The 18,710-nt window shown below is 45.7% G+C and overlaps 1 protein-coding gene across 3 annotated transcripts in view; it reads right to left on the bottom strand.

The window, feature by feature from the left end:
* sipa1l1 (signal-induced proliferation-associated 1 like 1) overlaps positions 1 to 18,710 on the bottom strand; it is a 69,367-nt gene that overhangs the window by 16,707 nt on the left and 33,950 nt on the right. For all 3 annotated transcript variants that reach the window (XM_029002619.1, XM_029002620.1, XM_029002621.1), the window contains exons 2-7: positions 9,422 to 11,239; positions 8,845 to 8,975; positions 6,848 to 7,036; positions 6,032 to 6,206; positions 4,846 to 4,949; positions 3,905 to 4,062 (exon numbers count right to left, since the gene is read on the bottom strand). In XM_029002619.1, the coding sequence (XP_028858452.1) occupies positions 3,905 to 4,062; positions 4,846 to 4,949; positions 6,032 to 6,206; positions 6,848 to 7,036; positions 8,845 to 8,975; positions 9,422 to 11,006 (2,342 nt within the window). In that variant the 5' untranslated portion in view covers positions 11,007 to 11,239. The remainder of the gene's footprint in view (positions 1 to 3,904; positions 4,063 to 4,845; positions 4,950 to 6,031; positions 6,207 to 6,847; positions 7,037 to 8,844; positions 8,976 to 9,421; positions 11,240 to 18,710) is intronic.

Below are 18,710 nucleotides of genomic sequence, written 5' to 3'. Positions count from 1 at the left end.
TTTGTCACTGTGGAAGAACAGAACACAATTATGTATAAAAATGAAAAAAAAAAAAGGATTTTACAGTAAGAAAGGCCGTGGTGGCCATGATCTGAAGTTGTGGTTCGAATGCCGAACTGCCAACGTGCCACCGGGCAAAGTAGCGATCCCACAGACTGGGGGCGCCTTTTCATGGCTGCCCACTGCTCCCTCAGCGGATGTTTTACAGTAAATGCAGAGGACACATTTCACTGTGTGCACTGGATGTGTCGCATGTGACAAATAATCACTTTCAAGCAGCCTCCAAAGTTTTGAATGTATCATGAATTCATGAATTGTCATGAATTTATCAAATGTTCCAAGAAATTAATATATGGTGTTCATGAAATTATTTTTGACGACTGAACAGACTTGTTCTCTCCAAAACTTTTTTGCACATGATGACCTCCACAATGAAACCATGCTGCCATGTTTTGGAGAGAACAACAATTAGACTGAGAATTAAGTGATCAGTTTAGATCAGCAAGATCTATTTATTTGGAAAATGTGCTAAATGGGAGCTCATTGTGCCTACTGTAGCCTACTTGGACATAACCATTTGCAAAGATGAACTGAGACACTTGAGACATGTACTAAGACACTTGCAATTTGATGACATCAATGAGAAATGCCAATCCGTTGTTACCAATTGCAAGGTGGTTCGGAGATTTTTCCATGTTATTTTCAGAATGTCATTTCTGTTTCAAACCAATGGAGAAAAACTGCAAAACTAAGTGCTCAAAATTTTTTTTTTTTGGAAAAACACTAGAGGGTGTGGAATAATGGGCAGAGGCAAAAATTGTATCCTGAAGTTAGATAATGAAACACTGCACCATGCTGAAATTAATCTACTGTTGTGGTGAAGGGAAAACAAATGTCCTTGATCATTAAAAAAAAACATCCAGAGCAGAGGCACATTCTGCTAAACACTAGCTAAAAAAAACACGAGTATAAAAACAGTATTCGCTGCGTCTGTGCTACAGTCCGCGCTGCAGCAGGAACCCATGTGGGAGTTCAGCTGGATGCTTTTCAAGCTCCGCACAACACCGGGATCTGGAGTGTTCGGTGTCAGAACATTCCGCCTCTCCCAGCGTCGCTCTGCTTCTGACTGACTCTCCACCCATAGCCTCCCTTTCATTAGGGATCTGGAATGGATATCTAATGCTTCCTGCAACGTCTGGTATGCGAGGTGGAGGCGGGGAGAGGAGAGGAGAGCAGAAAAATGTGGAAATGAAGTAGGAGTGAGGGCCCGCAGACATTTTCAACATCCGCCCGGATCACAATGCAGCTCTGGTTAAATTTAATGCAGCCAGTACCAGCAGCTAACTGTCATATAAATTAGCAAAATGTATTTGTGTATTAAACAAAAAGGGAATCAACCCTAAAAAGGACAGAAAGCCAAACGAGGGGGGCCGAATGATGGTGGAACGTGGTGAAATTTTGCAATTAAAAACTCAGGCGCACCTCAAAACCAACCGCAGGTACACCACACTACACCCACATACGACAGAATCACAACGATGCAAGACCTTTAAGGCCAGAATGATGCCTTTGCTTTGTATATATTTAGGGTGGTAGTAGCCTAGTGGTTAACACACTCGCCTGTGAACCAGAAGACCTTACTACCATTGTGTCCCTGAGCAGGACACTTAACCCTAAGTTGCTCCAGGGGGGGACTGTCCCTGTAACTACTGATTGTAAGTCGCTCTGGATAAGGACGTCTGATAAATGCAAATGTATATTTGACATCTTGAATGTGAATTTTGTAAATTTTTCACCCGAGTTTAAGGCGGGACGGTTGCGAAAGTTCACCATCGTCACAGCACCAGCACACCGCAGCGGCACGGCAGGCAAACGGCCGTTAGCACCATCTCGCCCCCTCCTCTAATGACGATGTGCCCCGCGCCCACACTCTCCGGGGGTCCCGTCAGCATTGGGAGGGAATAACCTCTCGCTTGATGGAAAAGGGCGGCGGATCGCGGCGAGGAAGGGCCAGTTCGCTCCTGACCCCCTCTGCCGCGGATTACATAGGCCGAGTATAAATACACGCGGCGCGTGGGGCCGGCTGCCTGTGGAGCCCACACACACACAGGCGCTCGCATCCAGGCCCGGACAGACGTAGGCCATAAAAAAAAAAAAACGGTATCTGACTGAGTGCGGCGTGCGGGTACGGGTTTTTCAACCATAAATTACCATGTGGTCTCTGTGGCACAGTCAGCTAAGGCCCTGTGGGCAGTGGTGGACTCCCTGGGCGCCTTACACGGCTGCCCATTAAATGCAGAGGACACGTTTCACTGTTGTGCTGTGTTGCAGCGTAACGCAACGACAAAAGTGCAATCACTTTCTCGGCTAAATTAAGGTGAACACGCCGAGCGCTGAGGGAGTTTCGGGAGTTAAACGCAGTCCATAAAACCCCAGGAGGGCACGTTTTCAACGTTATAAACACGTCCAAGCAACTTGTTCCACTTCCAACAGGCCACTTGACTGCGTTCACAGTTGTGCACATCAGAAGAGGAACATAGGTGATGTCTCCCAGACTTCCTGATTGTGTGCATCTGCGTATATAAATGTATGCCCATCCCGTCATGTCCTTGTCCAGTGAATAAGGTCTTTTATCAGCACGTTACTTCTGAATTCTGAATAAGACTTAGAGAAGTCCTAGTGAGGCTACACCAACATGTATGTGCAGGTAACACCTGACCAACTGGCTGCTCTTAGGTCATTTGCATAAACCAATTTGACTGGCCAGCTGCTTTTGGGTTTTTTTTTCCCCTCAAAACATAGTAAAAAAAAAAAATTTAATAAAATGAAATCGAAATTGCCAACGCATAAAATTGTTCTCACAGCAAGTTGAAGACGCTCCTCCGGGTTTTTAAAGTGCGTCTTCCACAGTCCTGGAAGTGAGCGCAGAGCACAACAATGTTCTGCTGGTGGTCTCTTCTTCCCCTCCAAGCTACAGCTAATTAGGCGAATCCGCCTTATGGTCGCTTGTGCTTAATTATTTCCCAAGTTTTCCCAAAATGGCACGTCTGATGTGACACGGCACCTAGTCTGTGCCAATAAATGAGTCGGGTTGCTCTTAGCTGACCCCCAAAAGCCGTGAGTAAGCATATCTGAGGCTTACTCATGGCTTACTCATGGCTCATTCCTTGCAGCCCTCAGGGACATGAGCGCTTGACATGAGCACAGACCAAGGCCTCCGCCGCTCCGCCTCTCTCTTCTCGGCACGTCTTTCCGAGTTCTATTTAACGTCCCCACCATCCGCCGAGCGTCCCCCCCACTGGGAACAATTAAAGTCAGCAGCACAACGAACCCCCGGCAGCAATTAAAGCCTCCGCCGGATCTGCAGAGGCGCGGTGGAGAGACAGGGTGAGAGGACAGCGGAGTCAGGAACTTCTTTACTTTTTTCGAGAAACCTCTCACGGCCTCATCTAACCAAAAAAAAAGAAAAAGAAACGGCCGAGCGGGTCAAGCAGAGGCCTGGCTGAAGATTACGATCCCTGGTGGTCTAGTGGTTAGGACTCGGCCCTTTCACCACCGTGGCCCGGGTAGGGGCAGTGGTGGCCTACCGGTTAAGGAAGCCCCCCCCCCGTAATCAGAAGGTTGCCGGATCGAATCCTGATCCGCCCAGGCGCCACTGAGGTGCCACTGAGCAAAGCACCGTCCCCACACACTGCTCCCCGGGCGCCGGTCATGGCTGCCCTACTGCTCACTCAGGGTGATGGGTTAAATGCAGAGGACAAATTTCACTGTGTGCACCGTGTGCTGTGCTGCGGTGTATCACATGTGACAATCACTTCACTTTTTATTTATTTATTCATTTATTTTGATTACGGCGAATGTCACGGGGTCAAGTCGGACGGGGAGGCCGCGCCGCGGGACGAACCTGTAGCATGTGCCGTCGGAGCAGGGGCTGTGCACGCGCACCACCACGAACACGTGCTGGAAGTGGGAGCGGATGTTCTTCGGGCTGAAGGGCTTGGCGCCGGGCTCCTGGAACACTATGGTGACGATGTCGTTGCCGATGTGCCGCTTCCGCAGCAACTGTGGAGAGAGGGCACGTGCTTTTAAACACTTTAGACGGGGATTTTCAGGGAGAACATGCTGCTGCACGGATCTACTCTATGGAGGTTAGACGGAGGTTTTTTTATGATCTAAGCTGTAGGGTCATTTAGAAATGTCCTTGTTTTCCATGAGAAATAAAAAGAGTACATTTGAATAGAAAATGTCACAAAATGGATTTTTTAAAATTCTATACATAAAACAAATTGTTATTGAATTTTATGTTGGTTTTTTTTTTTTTTTTTGCACTTTTAATCATGAGTGTTGCAGCAAGTGTTCAACATAGGAAATCTTTCAGGACCTTTGGAAAGCTTTGAAGAGTCTTTGAAGAGTCCAAACTATGAGACATTTTTCTTTCCCAAAATGCCATTTTGTACATTTTTGTTCACATATGTTGTTTCATACTTCTGAGTATTCTGTTTTGTCCTACTATGTAAAAGCAATCAGAAAATGGGACACAGACAGACAGACATAACTTGGGCTGACTGTCCCAATATATTAATGGTTTAAGTATATCAAGTGAGTCATCATAGCAGCATGGCATTCGCCCACTCGGTCGGCCCTCCTGTACCGGCCCCGCTCCGTAATTGAGAGAACGGTCAACTGGCAGAGTTCAATTCGCTCTCACTCTCCGACATCGGAATGCTCCTCTGAACCCGACTGTGTTCCGTTTTTATGGTAATGGGCACAATTGTGGCTGAGCCGACCTGCCCCGGGGGGGGTGGGGAGGACTGTAAATGTGGCGCAGTGGTCGGTGTACTGTACCTGCTGCTTGTTGTTAGGTGTGTAGGGGAGCATGGTGGACACGTGGAACATGACCTCATAGTCCTTGTAGGTTGTGTACAGGGAATGGGTACCGGTAGAGTCCGCTGAAGGGAGAATGCAAAGAAATGCCATGCCGATTAGCGTGCACCGGATGTGAATACACGCTTCATCGCTGCATAATTGAGTGAAAATGGAATCAAAATCGCAATCATGAATCATGAAATCTATATGTTCACTGTTAAGGAGCACAATTAATGCATTTATGCTTGCGCACACTCAATGCTTGGAAAATTTTAAAATGTGATTCTTCATCTAAATAGTCTGATGGTACACAGAACGTTACATGAAATTACGAGCTATTTGAGTTTAATTTGAGAAGGCCTAGCATATGTTTTTTAATTAAATGTTCATTTCGTATAATTGCCAGAGTGATTATATCATAAGTCAAAATAATCGCCATTCATAAACCCATGTAGCCATAACATTAGGCAATTACAAGGCAAAGCACGGGACTGAAATGAACATTTAGGATCAGGCTTTCGGAACAGAGTGAGGTCCAAATCCTAACAAATTAAGGTTGGATCAAAGCAAAGAGGCCATGGGCTGGGGAGAGAAAGATTAAGTTGAAAAATGTGATATAAGGTCGTGTCTGGGGTCGGGGTGGATCTCCGAGTCTGGCCGTGGCCAAGCAGGTGCGCTGGGTGACGAATGCCAGTTTCTGCATGGACGGCCACTTCTCTCGTGCTTCCTGGTGCACCGGGGCCGAACAACGGAGGAGAGAAAATGGAAAAAAGCCACGGGAGGTCCGGTCAGCACTAATGACTACAGGGAGAGGTGCAGACAGGAGCAAAATGAGAGAAGCCGACAAGTTAAAGCTTCTGCCTGGTGGAGGCACGGCCGCAGAGACCACAGTGAGAGTCAACTAACGAGCCTAAATATAGATTCAATGGAAATTAGACACTGGAAGTTCTGATTAGGAGCAGAGTAAAATGAATTGTATGAAAAAGATATCTCCTCCATACAAAGTAATGCCTGGTGAGTCTTTGTCGACTCAAAATGTGGACAAATGCGCTTCGTTTAGGCAATTAAGTGCATAAAACTGTAAATGAAGTCATTTTGCAGAGCGACTACAAATGAATGCATGTGCTGAAATGGGACCACCCAAAAGTGGCACCCCTGGTCGTACTTTTGGTGTCCAGTTGGGCGCGGTATTTGTTGAACCCTTTGAGCCTCACTCGCTCCCCCAGCAGCTGCAGGAACTCGTCCAGGGCGGGGCCGGACGACTCGTTATTGTACATCTCCTCCTCGCTGCTCTGCCCCGCCTGACAGTACAGCACCCCCACCTTGAGCTGGAAACTGAGCTGCAGGCAGAAAGACAGACAGACTGAATGAATCTGTGCAAATGGATATTATCCTCAAGAAAGAAAAGTTACTTATGACCCAACCTAAAAAAAAACAAAACAAAAAAAAAAAACGGTAAATTTACCCGTTCGGGATCCGTAAAGCACATGTTCTTTTATTTTAAAAGCACACAGGAGACTCTGCATTCTCCATCGGTATACTGATCTTGCTGTCTCTTGAAATCTGTGTGTGTACATAGTCTTTATTCACATATAATGCGATCTGCTTCCACTGCACCGCCCGTGTTAAAATGTGCAAATTGCACCGCGGTTTGCCGCTCTGAGTACGGCTGTAATGAACGTTCAATGTGACGTGATTCTTTGGAGGAAAATGTACAGTCTCTGTGGGCTGCAGGATCAGACATGGACTTTGATTCGTGGGTGGAAAAATCTCATGACGCACATGACTGCTACGGTGGCACATGTTTTATGAGTAACTATAAATGCTTTCATGCCTTCACGGGATAAAATGTTCCTCAGCTAATGATAAGCACTGTGAAGAATCTGCAAGTTCTCCGGATTCAAGGCACTCTGACCAGAATCAGCCGCATTACGTCTACGTATTAAGTGTACGTATACCGGCAGAGTAGGTGATAAATTACCCCCTGCTCGTCCAGTTTCATCAGCTGCTCGGTGACTTTGGGTGTGTTGAGGGCGAGCCGCAGGCAGTGGGCGTTCAGCTCGGGCACCAGGTACTCCAGCACCTCTTTCAAAGGCAGGCCTCGCGGCAGGCCGTGCTTGGAGGTGGACGGCACTGCGTCCTCAAGGATGGATCCCCTCAGGGTGGTCAGCTGGGGAAGGGATGAAAAGGAGAGGAAAAAAAACTAATCAAAATCACAAATTCTCTCTTTCAAATTCATGGACACAACACACTGGTTCAGCACAGAGATGCATAATATCCTCATTCATCTGGTGAATGATGCATTAGTGAGTAAACAATTCAATTCACGTATTTGCAACGTTTTTTTAAACCAAAACTTTTCCTAATGCGGTCTTCTAAATTCCATGAAATGTTTGGAACAAAGTTCGAAAGTTCGTTACATTGGAAGGGTTTTTTAAGTAGTGATGTTTCAGGTCTGTGGTATTTTTTCTTGGTTCTTCTTCACCGCAAATGTCGATCATGTGGGTAAAAGTTCAGATGTGGTCCTGGAGAGTCGGTTAAAGATTCAATCGTGCAGACCAACGCGCAGCTGGATGTGAGCAGATGTTGTGCTGAGGATGCCCACGCTCTGGCCTAACTGAAAGGGCATCGGCGTGCCAATGGAGGACCTGACGTGACGGCCTGAATCTGCCATAAAAAGCACACCGGCCCACTCCTGCCCACCTGCCCTGCTGAAAATAGTGCTCAACAAGACACCCCACCGTGCGGTGCGTCACCTAAGGAGCAGAGCTATTAAACCCCATCAGTGCACCTGAATCACAAGTAGCTTCTATTAATGTGACCCACGAGCTACGTTGCCACATAAAGTGCTTTTTCTTTCTCTGTTTATTTCTTTCTGAGCTCTCTTTGGGTGAGAGGCTTCCATGAAGTGCAGCAGCAAAAAGGCTCCAATGATTAGGGCACAGTGCACTGCTGAGTCCCTGTTGGGGCTGCTGTGGTTGGACCTGCTCATGGAAAAGCTGCTGCGCATCAGTGTGCATTGCGTAACACTGCAGTGGGCGTCAGAATCCTGTAGATTCAGGTCTGCTTCTACATCTGCGCATCACTACAGAGACGAGGGAGAATGCAGAGAAGGCAGCGGGCAGAACGGACTATGGAGGTGGAGGTTGAGAGGACCAGATGAAAATTGTTTTTTTTATTATACACTGAGTTTAGCCCTGTGTGAAGTGCTATACAGGACCTGATAATTGATAAAAAGTGTTAAGTCTGGTAACGTGTTACAGTGTTTCAACAGATAGGACAAAAGATCACCTACAGCTCGGTAATGAAATTTTAGTCTCTACATGGTAAATCAATTAAGGGTATAAAGAAATTAATTTTTTGAATTTGATCACTCCAATTGCATAACAATAATGCTGAAACACTGGACTGTTACATAGATAAATAATGTCAGGTATTCATGAAAATGGGGAATATATATAATGTATATTGTTCATGTGTCTACATGGAGAGTTAATAGTTAATGGAACAGCAGTTCCTAACACTGTTTCCAAATAGTCTTGAATGACCCTGAACCACAAACCACGTTATTATACTGATTTTCACAACTCAGAGTACAATATGCGATGTATTAAAATTGAGGATGGCATAAAATGAAAGCATTTAGAATATCAGCACATTACTGGAGAGTTATGTGACAAATCAACTACAGTATACACAATTTAGATTATCTGACTATTATGCGTTCTTTCCATTTTAATCAGTTGGAGACCACTAGGGGGCGATATAAGTGACCAGTCATTTGAGAATTCCAATGCCACAGTGCCATCTAGAGGTACATCCCTATGGATTTTATGGGTGTCTATAGTGATAATCAACAATCATCTGGAAAACTTTCAGATTACAGAATGCATGCATGCAAAAAGACAATCCTAAACCTAGTCGGATACCTAGACATTTGTATACAATGTCAACATGAACTTCATACACAAACCTCACCTCACTGGTTCTGAAGATGACCCTGTAATTGTACTGCTGCCCATGTTCCTTGTGTTCTTCCAGCTTCTCTCTGCGCAGACTCACGGCCACAGGCCCCAGAGTCTCATCCACACCCAGGTAGTTCCAGTGCTCTAACCGGGTTGAGACACAAGATGTTTAAAAAAGGGTCCAAATTGTTCTTAAGCTTGAGGAGGTTTCTCAATCAATTTAGGAACACACACAGGTTTGGAAAGCAGATGTCCTCTCAGTTATTTTGCTCATTAGCAGTTCTTTCCTCCCACTAGCTTCAATTAATCAACCCAGCTGGCTCAGTGCATGAGGTCCAACCAATTGGCCATAGGCATAGCCACTTCATCTAAATTGGGCAAGCATAAATTGTTCTTACTGCACATTTTGCACACCTGGTTGCTTATTTATATCATCCTGTCTCACGTCTCACTGTGTGAACAATTGTGTTGCACTAACAAGTCTTTCTGCGTGCATTCTTCCATGATAACAAAGCTCAAAAGCATAACTAATTCTTCAACAATCAATTCTTCAATCATTCTTCAAAAGCAATGCTTTTTAAAGGACTCACCTCTCAGGTAGAAGTATTTCCTATAGTAATAGGCTCCCAGGTCCACATGCTCCACTATGTAACGTTTGCCCCTCTCGGCATGCAGACTCTGGCCGTCTTTGGGTGCTTCCAGCACGGCCACGCCGTTGTTGGCGAAATGGGTATTGACGGAGGATTCCATTGATCCATCTTCACTCCCAGAGGAGCCGGATCCTCCACTGCCAATGCTTCCCTGCTTGGAAGGGCTAATGTTCCTCTCTCCTTCGCCTCCAATTTCGTTTCGAAAGCAGGGGCAGCTGAGCACCAGGTCGTTGCTCTTGTCGTCTCCCGGGTCGAGGCCGGGCCCATCCTTGGTGTTCAGCTCCTCCTGGCTGCCGCTGGGTGAGCAGTAAGCCCCGCTTTGGTTGGAAGAAAGAGAGGAGGAGTTGGACGCTGATGCCGATGCCGCCGCCGCAGCCGAGGCCCCGGTGGTGGTGTTCTTGCGCTTCCCAGCACCTGACTGACGGCTGTGTATGGCCTCGTTTAGGTCAAACAAGATGCTCTGCATATCAAAGTGTGCAAAGCCCTTCTGGCATGCCCATGGTTTGGGAGGTGGCCCGGAGTCCTCGGACTTGCCGTCCTCTGCATCGGAGCCAGCACGAGACGAGTCACCTTCGGCTTTCACGCTTCGCAACTTACGGAAGATAGACTCTCCCCCGGTTTCGGACTTAGATCGCCTCTTCAGGTGCTTCTCACGCTCCTTCAGACGGCTGGCAGGGCTGCCCCTTGCAGGTCCCAGCGGTCCATCGGGCAGGTCGAGGGCTGTCTGCTTGTGAGCGACGCTAAGCAACTCTCCTAGCTTCTCAGGTGCTGGGCTGCGTTGATCGGGCGCATCGGACTGGTATCCCTTAATGATGTCGAAGAAGCTTTCTCCGGAGACACCGTGCTTGTCAATGGACGAGGTGCTGCCATACTCCCTATGCATGGGTGTCCAGCCGGAGAAGGACCAGCCCTCGCTGCCATCCCCATCCAGCTCACTGATTGTGATGTCGCTGTTGCTCCTCTGGCGGATACGCCGCATGCCCTTACGGGGTGAGCCAAGGTAGCCATCGGGGGACAGGAAACGGTTGTCCTTGCTGCGGCTCTGCATCTTGTTCTTGAGAGTGTTGTGGATGTTGCGTAGCATAGACGAGTCCTGTGGACTTATCAGATGTCCCAACTTAGTGGACAGGTTGCTCTGGCTCCCGCTACCCCCTCCTGAGGAACTGGAGGTGGGTGTCGGGGATTCAGTTTCTACGGTAATATGCCACACCCCTCCACCTCCTCCTCCGCCACCGCTTGTAGTACTGCTGCCACTTCCACTCCCACTGCCACTGCCACTGCTGCTGCTTCCTCCTCCGCTACCACCTCCTCCCCCTCCATCCTTCCTCGGGGGCCAGTCGGCCACGCGTGCTCGGACTCCCATTTTGGGCACTCCAGGGGTGCAGCCAGAGAGGTGGGTACTCTCGCTGCGTGGGGGCGGAGCCCCTCCATTGGGCAGGCGCAGACGTCGAGTGTAAAACTCATCAGTGGCGGGGACCGAGCCCCCCACTGAGCGCTCCGTTTGTGAACGCTTCAGGCTAGTCATTGTGCAGTCAAAGACGCAGGTCAGCAGTGGAGCCTTCCCGCCACGTCGGGGTGATACTGAGCCCTGGAGAGCATGGGGTGTCGATCAGCGTGCCAGACCAATGAGAGAAGGGGAATAGTTGTGTGCGGGCAGTGATGAGGGCAGAGGATGAGTGGAACAGGGCACCACACTGATGTAAGATGCTGTCCCACTGAGCTCAACCCTGCTGTGCTGACCAATCAAGACACTGGACACTAAAGGAGGAAACAAAAACAATTTGCTGTTGGCAGAAATGGAGATCAAATGTCCCTAGGATGTACAACTGGTAATTGATTGATTGATTAATTAATTAATTGGTTGAGATATATATATATATATATATATAAAAAAAGACTGAAATAAAGAATACTATTTGTGGTCTTCTACCTCAATGCTATTCTCAAATACTGGGAAACCCATGAGAAAAACTATATTTTAAACAGTCACATGTTAAATAAACCAAACAAATATATCATAATCCTACTTCATATGCAGTATGCTAACAGTATTTTTCCATGTAATTTTTTTACTGATATGTGTATTTAACACCAAGGACCAAAGGTTCACTGGATCAAAATTATACATTAAGGTAAGTAATTTTTTATGATGTAAATAGTCCGCAACTAAGGTAGCATCCAGCACATTTGGCTGACTAGAATGTGAGTGTTAACCCTATAAACAATGGGAAAACCAATTAGAATCCATGTTTTTAATTATAGCATAGGAAAAAAACAACATTCTATTTGGTAACAAGTTTTAAGCAGGGCCACACCCCGTACACATCAGTAAAAGTTGCAAATGAAGCATTTTGATAAGACTACTTACATCACATAAATTTCCACTTAAGTGAACTCTAATAAAGGAAGCCACTTTTCCAAATGTTTGGTATCTAAAATCACAGACTCCCTGCCATATTTACACATATTCAGAAGCAAGTGACCCTGACACTACTCATCCACCGGAGCGAAGCACATTCGCCTCAAATTTCCCTACTCAGGGAGGCAATCTGATTGGCCATCACTCAGCATATTTGCTCCCAATTTGCATGAATTTCAGGCCTTCTCTATTCACTCCACTTTGCTGCACTTTCAGTCCTCTGCAAGTCTACAGCCTGGCTCCAGCTAAATAAATGGAGTTTTCTTCCCAGTCGTTTTTCAAGGTGAAAGTGCCAATGATATCCACCACAGGTACCATGCAGCTATGGATATGCATCTCACCAAGTTCCATTAGTTCTGAAAGTGAAAAGTGAAAGTGAAGTGATTGTCATTGTGAAACACTGCAGCACAGCACACGGTGACACAATGAAACGTGTCCTCTGCATTTAACCCATCTCCCTTGGTGAAAGGCGCCCGGGGAGCAGTGTGTAGGGACGGTACTTTGCTCAGTGGCACCTCAGTTGCACCATGGCGATTCAGGGTTTGGACCGGCAACCTTCAGATAACGGGTCCGCTTTCCTACCTGCTAGGCCACCACTGCCACCACTTCTTATATTGAAATGAATTATGTTGTAAATATGTTTAGCTAAAATTTGAATTCTAGTAGCTTCTGACTTCAGTGCAGCAGTATTATGAAGTGTCTACATAAGGACAAGATAAGACTAAAAGTAAAAACTATTTGTACAGGTTTTCTTATAACTGTTTATAATGTCCTTCAGCAAAACATACAACTGATTGAATGTTCTGGTTAAAAGGTGAAGGTCCCTGGTCTCTAGGGGATATGAACGATGACCATGTATGGTCTTGACCGATGGAATGCAAGGAATGTCTTTCAAGGGGACCTTCTGGCATGGGACCGTCCGGTGATAAGTGTCCTTATCTCTAGAGCATATGAGCAGGTGACAATTCTGGATATTCCATTGTTTGTTTTTTCACGTTTGGAGAGAAACATGCTTCCAGACATCTGAAAAAGCTCTTCAAAGAGCTCTGTTCCTTAGTCCAAGGCCATAAATGGTGTTGTGTCCAATCAAGCCAGGACGCACATTCTGTTCACAACGCTCTTTCACAAACACTTATCACTAATCGCAACATGCTCAATAAACGCTTTCCCCAACAGCTGAGGCTGAACACTCCTCTGGTAGTTCTGGCATCGAGCTGCGCCATTGCAGGTGAATGGTAAGTGTTCTGACATTTAGTTCGGGTTCCACTGACTGTGTTGCCATCGTTTCCTGAACATTAAGATGCAACGCCATGGAGGTATTTGGCATGAGTGCCAGTGGTGAGCTTTGAAGAGCCTGAATCACTTGGCTCTGTGGGTAGCATGGAGCTATCGACTTCACACACAGCTGCCTACAGAAATCTGCGCATTCTGCGCATCAAGCATCGTCAATTACGGATAACAAACGAAACATTTACAGCATTTACCAGACGCCCTTATCCAGAGCAACTTACAATCAGTAGTTACAGGGACAGTCCCCCCCTGGAGACACTCACGTTTAAGTGTCTTGCTCAGGGACACAATGGGAGTAAGTGGGATTTGAACCTGGGTCTTCGGTTTCATAGGCGAGTGTGTTACCCACTTGGCTACTACAACACATCAATACGAAAAGCATCAATACGACACCTCTGACAATCCACTGGAATGTGCACAGTGCGCACAATATTAACACCTATAACCATGGACCAAATCAAACATGTCACATAACATCTTAACATTCACATAACGTATCACATGACATTCAAAACCACACACGTAAACGAACATTACCAAAGGACCATGTCTGACAGTAAATAAATTCAAAATTCAAAAGCCCCATACACTGTGTAAAAATGCACCCCTGCCAGGCACCGAGTGACCCCTAAAAAATCCAGTCATGGATCTTCATCGAATGAAGAGCTTCGCCTGGGCGCAGAAGACATTGAGGCAGACAACAGCGTTTGCATCCATAGGATGAAAACCCCCATACACTGCAGAAAGTGGCAGGTCCCCCCGAGCCTCACAAAAAAAAAATAAAAAAACTGATTCAAGCAATGGCATGATAAACAATAATGTAGATGTAGATAATTCCATTTATTATTGGCATTGTATATGGTTTATTATGTCTTTACAACAGTCATGTTTCATTTTTTCATTTGTAATTAATAACTTGTTCTTGTTCAGACAAATTAATTTATGTTGGCCTTTTGAATGGGGAACACACACACACATATATATATATGGAGAATATACAAATTATGTGATATTCTCAAAACAGTCTCACAGTAATTAGTTGGAATGAATGACAATTTTTTTTTATAGTTTTGTTTATGAGAAATCTCAACATATCACCAACATGCATGAATGAATAGGTTGGAAATGTGTTGACTAATGCTCCCTGTTCACTTTAATATCAATATATTTGATATAGGTTTATTATTAGGGTTTAGTACTATGGTATACTTGAGGAATACTGCTTCTACAGCCTCTCTCAGATGGCCAAAACCACTTTAACCGTGGCAGTGGTGGCCTAGTGGGTGAGGAAGTGGACCCGTATTCGGTTGCCGGTTCGAATCCCGAGCTGCTGAGGTGCCACTGAGCAAAGCACCGTCCCCCACACACTGCTCCATGGGCGCCTGTCATGGCTGCCCACTGCTCACCAAGGGTGATGGGTGACGCAGAGGACACATTTCGTTGTGTCACCGTGTGCTGTGCTGTGCTTCACTTCAAAAGTGCACTTTCTCTTCAGAGCTCCATCTTCATTTTCTCTGACCCGGTTGACATATGCTGATTCCTACACTAATTTCAGGAGCGTTATGATTTAAATAAATACATTTTAAAAATGTATACTAATAGACAATGCATTAAGAGGGGCTACTTTACACAAATCCCACCAAGATTCAAGTATGGTTGGTGTAATTATCATTATTCTGGTCAAATGGCCCATAATTTCTTGTATAATAAAGGGATCATGAGGAGAAATCGTATTAATGTTAATGTTTTCTAAATATGCATTTTAGAATGCAGTCACAGACACAATATATTAGTTATCAAGCCAGAGATGGCAAGTTTACATGCATCTTCCGTAAATTACACGGCAAGAAATCATACCAACAGCTTCCTAAAGCCAGACAGTACCGCTTCAGATCGTCCGTGTTCCCCCCACCCCGGGGTTCTGAACCTCTTGTTAGCGTGGCAGCGCCGGGGGGAGGATTACATTCGCTAAATAAATCAATAGTGCTGCGGCGGAGCAGCGGGCCACAACCCGACAACGGCGGTGACGTGGCAAGTCACTCGGCTGGCTGTCAAATGGAGATGTGAAGAATGCGGGCCTCACCGGCGGTGGCATTAGGGTGGCGGCGGGGCTCATAAGCCCACGTCCCGCACATCAGCTCCTTTACATGATGCGGGACGACACCCAGGCGATAACCGGCACGTTCAATAACCGGCAAGAAGTTGTTCCCGGTGACCTGGGTAATGGGTGGCGTCAGACGCCGCGGATGGGGACCAAGTGAGAACTGTCACGCGTTCTGCTGCCGCGGCCGACGCAGGCAGCATGCCACTCAGCCGATGCTCGGAAATGTCACTCTCCTAGGTATCCTGGCAACTGGCGTCAAAGAGCGCCGAGGGACGAGTCCGCTGGGTAAACACTAATGAGCGCAAGCTGGAGAGGACCGACTTTCAGCAGAGGAGGTGACAGCGCAGTCAGGTGAAGGAGAAGTAAAGGCAGCTATTAGGTGTGGGGTGGGGTCAAAACCCTGGTACTGGTGGATAAGAGACATTTCAATCACTGCACATAGAACAGCTACAACTGAATGGTCGCAACAATCAAGAAATGTTATCTTGTTTTTCCTCAAAAATCTGCAAAGAAATAAGTGAACCTGGTGTGATCAACCAGAAGACCCAGGTTCAAATCCCACTTACTACCATCGTGTCCCAGAGCAAGACACTTAACAAGGGACTGTCCCTGTAACTACTGATTGTAAGTCGCTCTGGATAAGGGCGTCTGGTAAATGCTGTAAATGTAAATGTAAACTATGAATGAAATAGCATCACACAGGCTAATATCTAGTGCAGCTCAAAATATCGTGAAAAGGGACATTTTTTTTTTTATGTAAACGAACAGTTTTCTGTTTGCCTATAAATTGCTAATATTGTAATAATTAGAGATACTGTTTTTTCAGAAGCAATCACTATATGTGGTATGAATACAGGTTTATCTTTTAAATTAAATGGGGCGGGGGGGGGGGGGGGGGGGGGTTTCAACAGATTGCCAAAGTTTTTGTATTTCTTTTTTTGTGATTTATCTGTATTATATGGTGAGCATCTCCATTGCTCAGTTCTGATGTTATCGTGAAGCATTACTGGGTACGAGTCGTAATGGGCGCAACCCTGCATTCAGCAGCACTTCCCTTAACTAGCAAAGGCAAGACGGGGTAACGTTTAGCGTAAGGACTGGCTGGACTGACTCGTGCCCTTTTGCCCTGGACGTTCTGACTGTGACGTGGAGGGACACGCAGCCATGTCTCAGCAAGCGGCCCGGTGGTGAGGTCAGGATGAGGTCATTTCCCGTTCAGGCCGTCTCAGTGCTAGTTTCATTCCGCCTCGCTGTCTTCCCCCGTCACCGTGAAGGGAAGCGGCGCCATGATGTCATATGGCCGGGGGGGTTGCGGTGCAGGTGTGTGTGTTGTTGGGAGAAGGTGGGTGGGGCGATGTCGGATTTTCGGGGGGGTTAGTCACACACAGCTGGCCAGTTACCGAAGATAAAAGACGACGGTCGTGTCGTCCCTCAGATGGATGAGTAACACGCGGGTGACTAGACAAATAATTAACCGCTGACACGACAAAACCCGGCTGTGCTGTGACTCTTAGACATTCGTAACACCCGCAGGCTATAATGATGGCATCACTGTTGGACCATCAGGAATGAAACCTGTTCAGGACCTTAACGATGGAACACCAGGAATGAATTCTGTTTGGGTTTTTTTTTTATCTTCTTTTTTTTTTGATACTTGACGTGACTTGGTCACGTCAGCACGTCCCACTTTCTTCCGTGGCCTTCAACAGTGCGTTTCTCATTCTGGCACCTCCTTTATTCACTTCCACTTTGTTTTTTACACCGTACGCCTGGGAGCATGCAAGGCTTCGTGCCTCTGACCTGTGGTATCTGCTATTAAGACATTGGCAGGAGGTCCTGTAAGATGGCGGGATCCCCAAATGCCAAGTGAACACTGTAACCCTTCGCGTTACAGGAATTGTGGGACAAATGACCCTGCTGGAAGATGACAGCGCCATCAGTAGGTGGGTACCTCCTAACATCCTACCATCCCGACCGACTATTTTAAAGATGCTCTTGGTCCTAATTTACAGTTTTAAAAAGTATACACACTCTTGTTATAATGCCAGGGCTTTGTGATGCATATTAAATGCAATAACCTGACCTATAACCTGTACAAGTCCATTGAAAAACAAACTAATCTTTTGGTAGGAAAAAAAAAAAAAAAATGAAATAAGCCGGTTGCATTAGTGTGATATTTTTGATATTTTTTTTTATATTTTTAATTGATATTTTTCTCAGCATCTTAAGCGTGCAGGTCTGTGGACACGTACCACACGGCTGTGTACAAACCAAATTCCACTTGAGATCCCGGTCAGCCAGAATCAGCAAGAAGTTCAATCTACCGCTGACCAGCTTTTAATAACGCAAGACATCATAAGACTCTACAGACCACTGTGATAACTGCATCTTCACCACGGCACTACTGACCATGAGACATTAAAAGCCAAAACTTCATCATTTCACATCTAAACACTGAGATGCTTGAGCTAATTCAATTAATAGAAGAGTAAAAAAATAAAAATAAAAACACCACAGACCGCCTGTCAGAAAATATATATTCCATTCACACATCTCCAAGTGCCAGAATACTCCCTGTTCCAAAAGTTAAATATATAAAATAGAGATGCAGCCTTTTGGTGTGTGTCAAGCCCACACAGCACAGCATTAGAAATATAAATTTTTTTAAAAAGGAGCTTTTCACAGCCATTTCTTACCCGTGTTTATTTCGTAAGAACTTTAAGAGCACACTTGCTTCATGGCCCACGTTTTAACGCCACACGCTGAGAAGCAGCGTGAGCTGCAAACCCTGCATGAAATTCCATTTCTGCATGAGAAAAGACATTCAGGCAAAATTCGGTTTACTACAATCATAAATCAGAGCCTGAACGCACGTATGAGAAGATCCTGGCAGGATTACGATTCTGCGGAAATGCAGGTGTGGGACAAACAGCAAACTAATCACACATGCACCAAATGCACAAATTTAATTAACTTTTCATGCGAGGCCCAATTGTTCCGCGTTATTATGAATACTGCAAAGGGCAACAAGTCGGAATCCATATAGAAAATGAGGGCTTTACGATTAATCTTGAACAATTAAATTCATATTGTGGTTTCCTCTTTAATAATGAATTGTGCAGCCCTACAGAAAAAAAATATAAAAAAAATTTTTTTGATGACCACATCCCTCCCCTTTCAAAGCAGATAAGACACAATCTTCATTTAGCACAGCCCCTCGATTAACCAAACACAATTAGAAACTATTATTAAGTATATATTAAAGGAAAATGTAGTGTCACACCCTTTTACCAGCCAGTAGATTTTACACCAAATCATTTTCAAATTTGCCCTGAAAAAGTTGCTTTCACAAACTAACAAATCAGCAGCGACATGAAATTTGAAAACCCAAAATATTCTTAATGCGCTAAAAAGCG

The sequence above is a fragment of the Denticeps clupeoides genome, chromosome 14, assembly GCF_900700375.1.
Source record: "Denticeps clupeoides chromosome 14, fDenClu1.1, whole genome shotgun sequence".
NCBI classification, from domain to species: domain Eukaryota; kingdom Metazoa; phylum Chordata; class Actinopteri; order Clupeiformes; family Denticipitidae; genus Denticeps; species Denticeps clupeoides.
The sequence above is the reverse complement of the archived record's forward strand: the minus strand, read 5'-3'. Positions and strand labels throughout refer to the sequence as shown.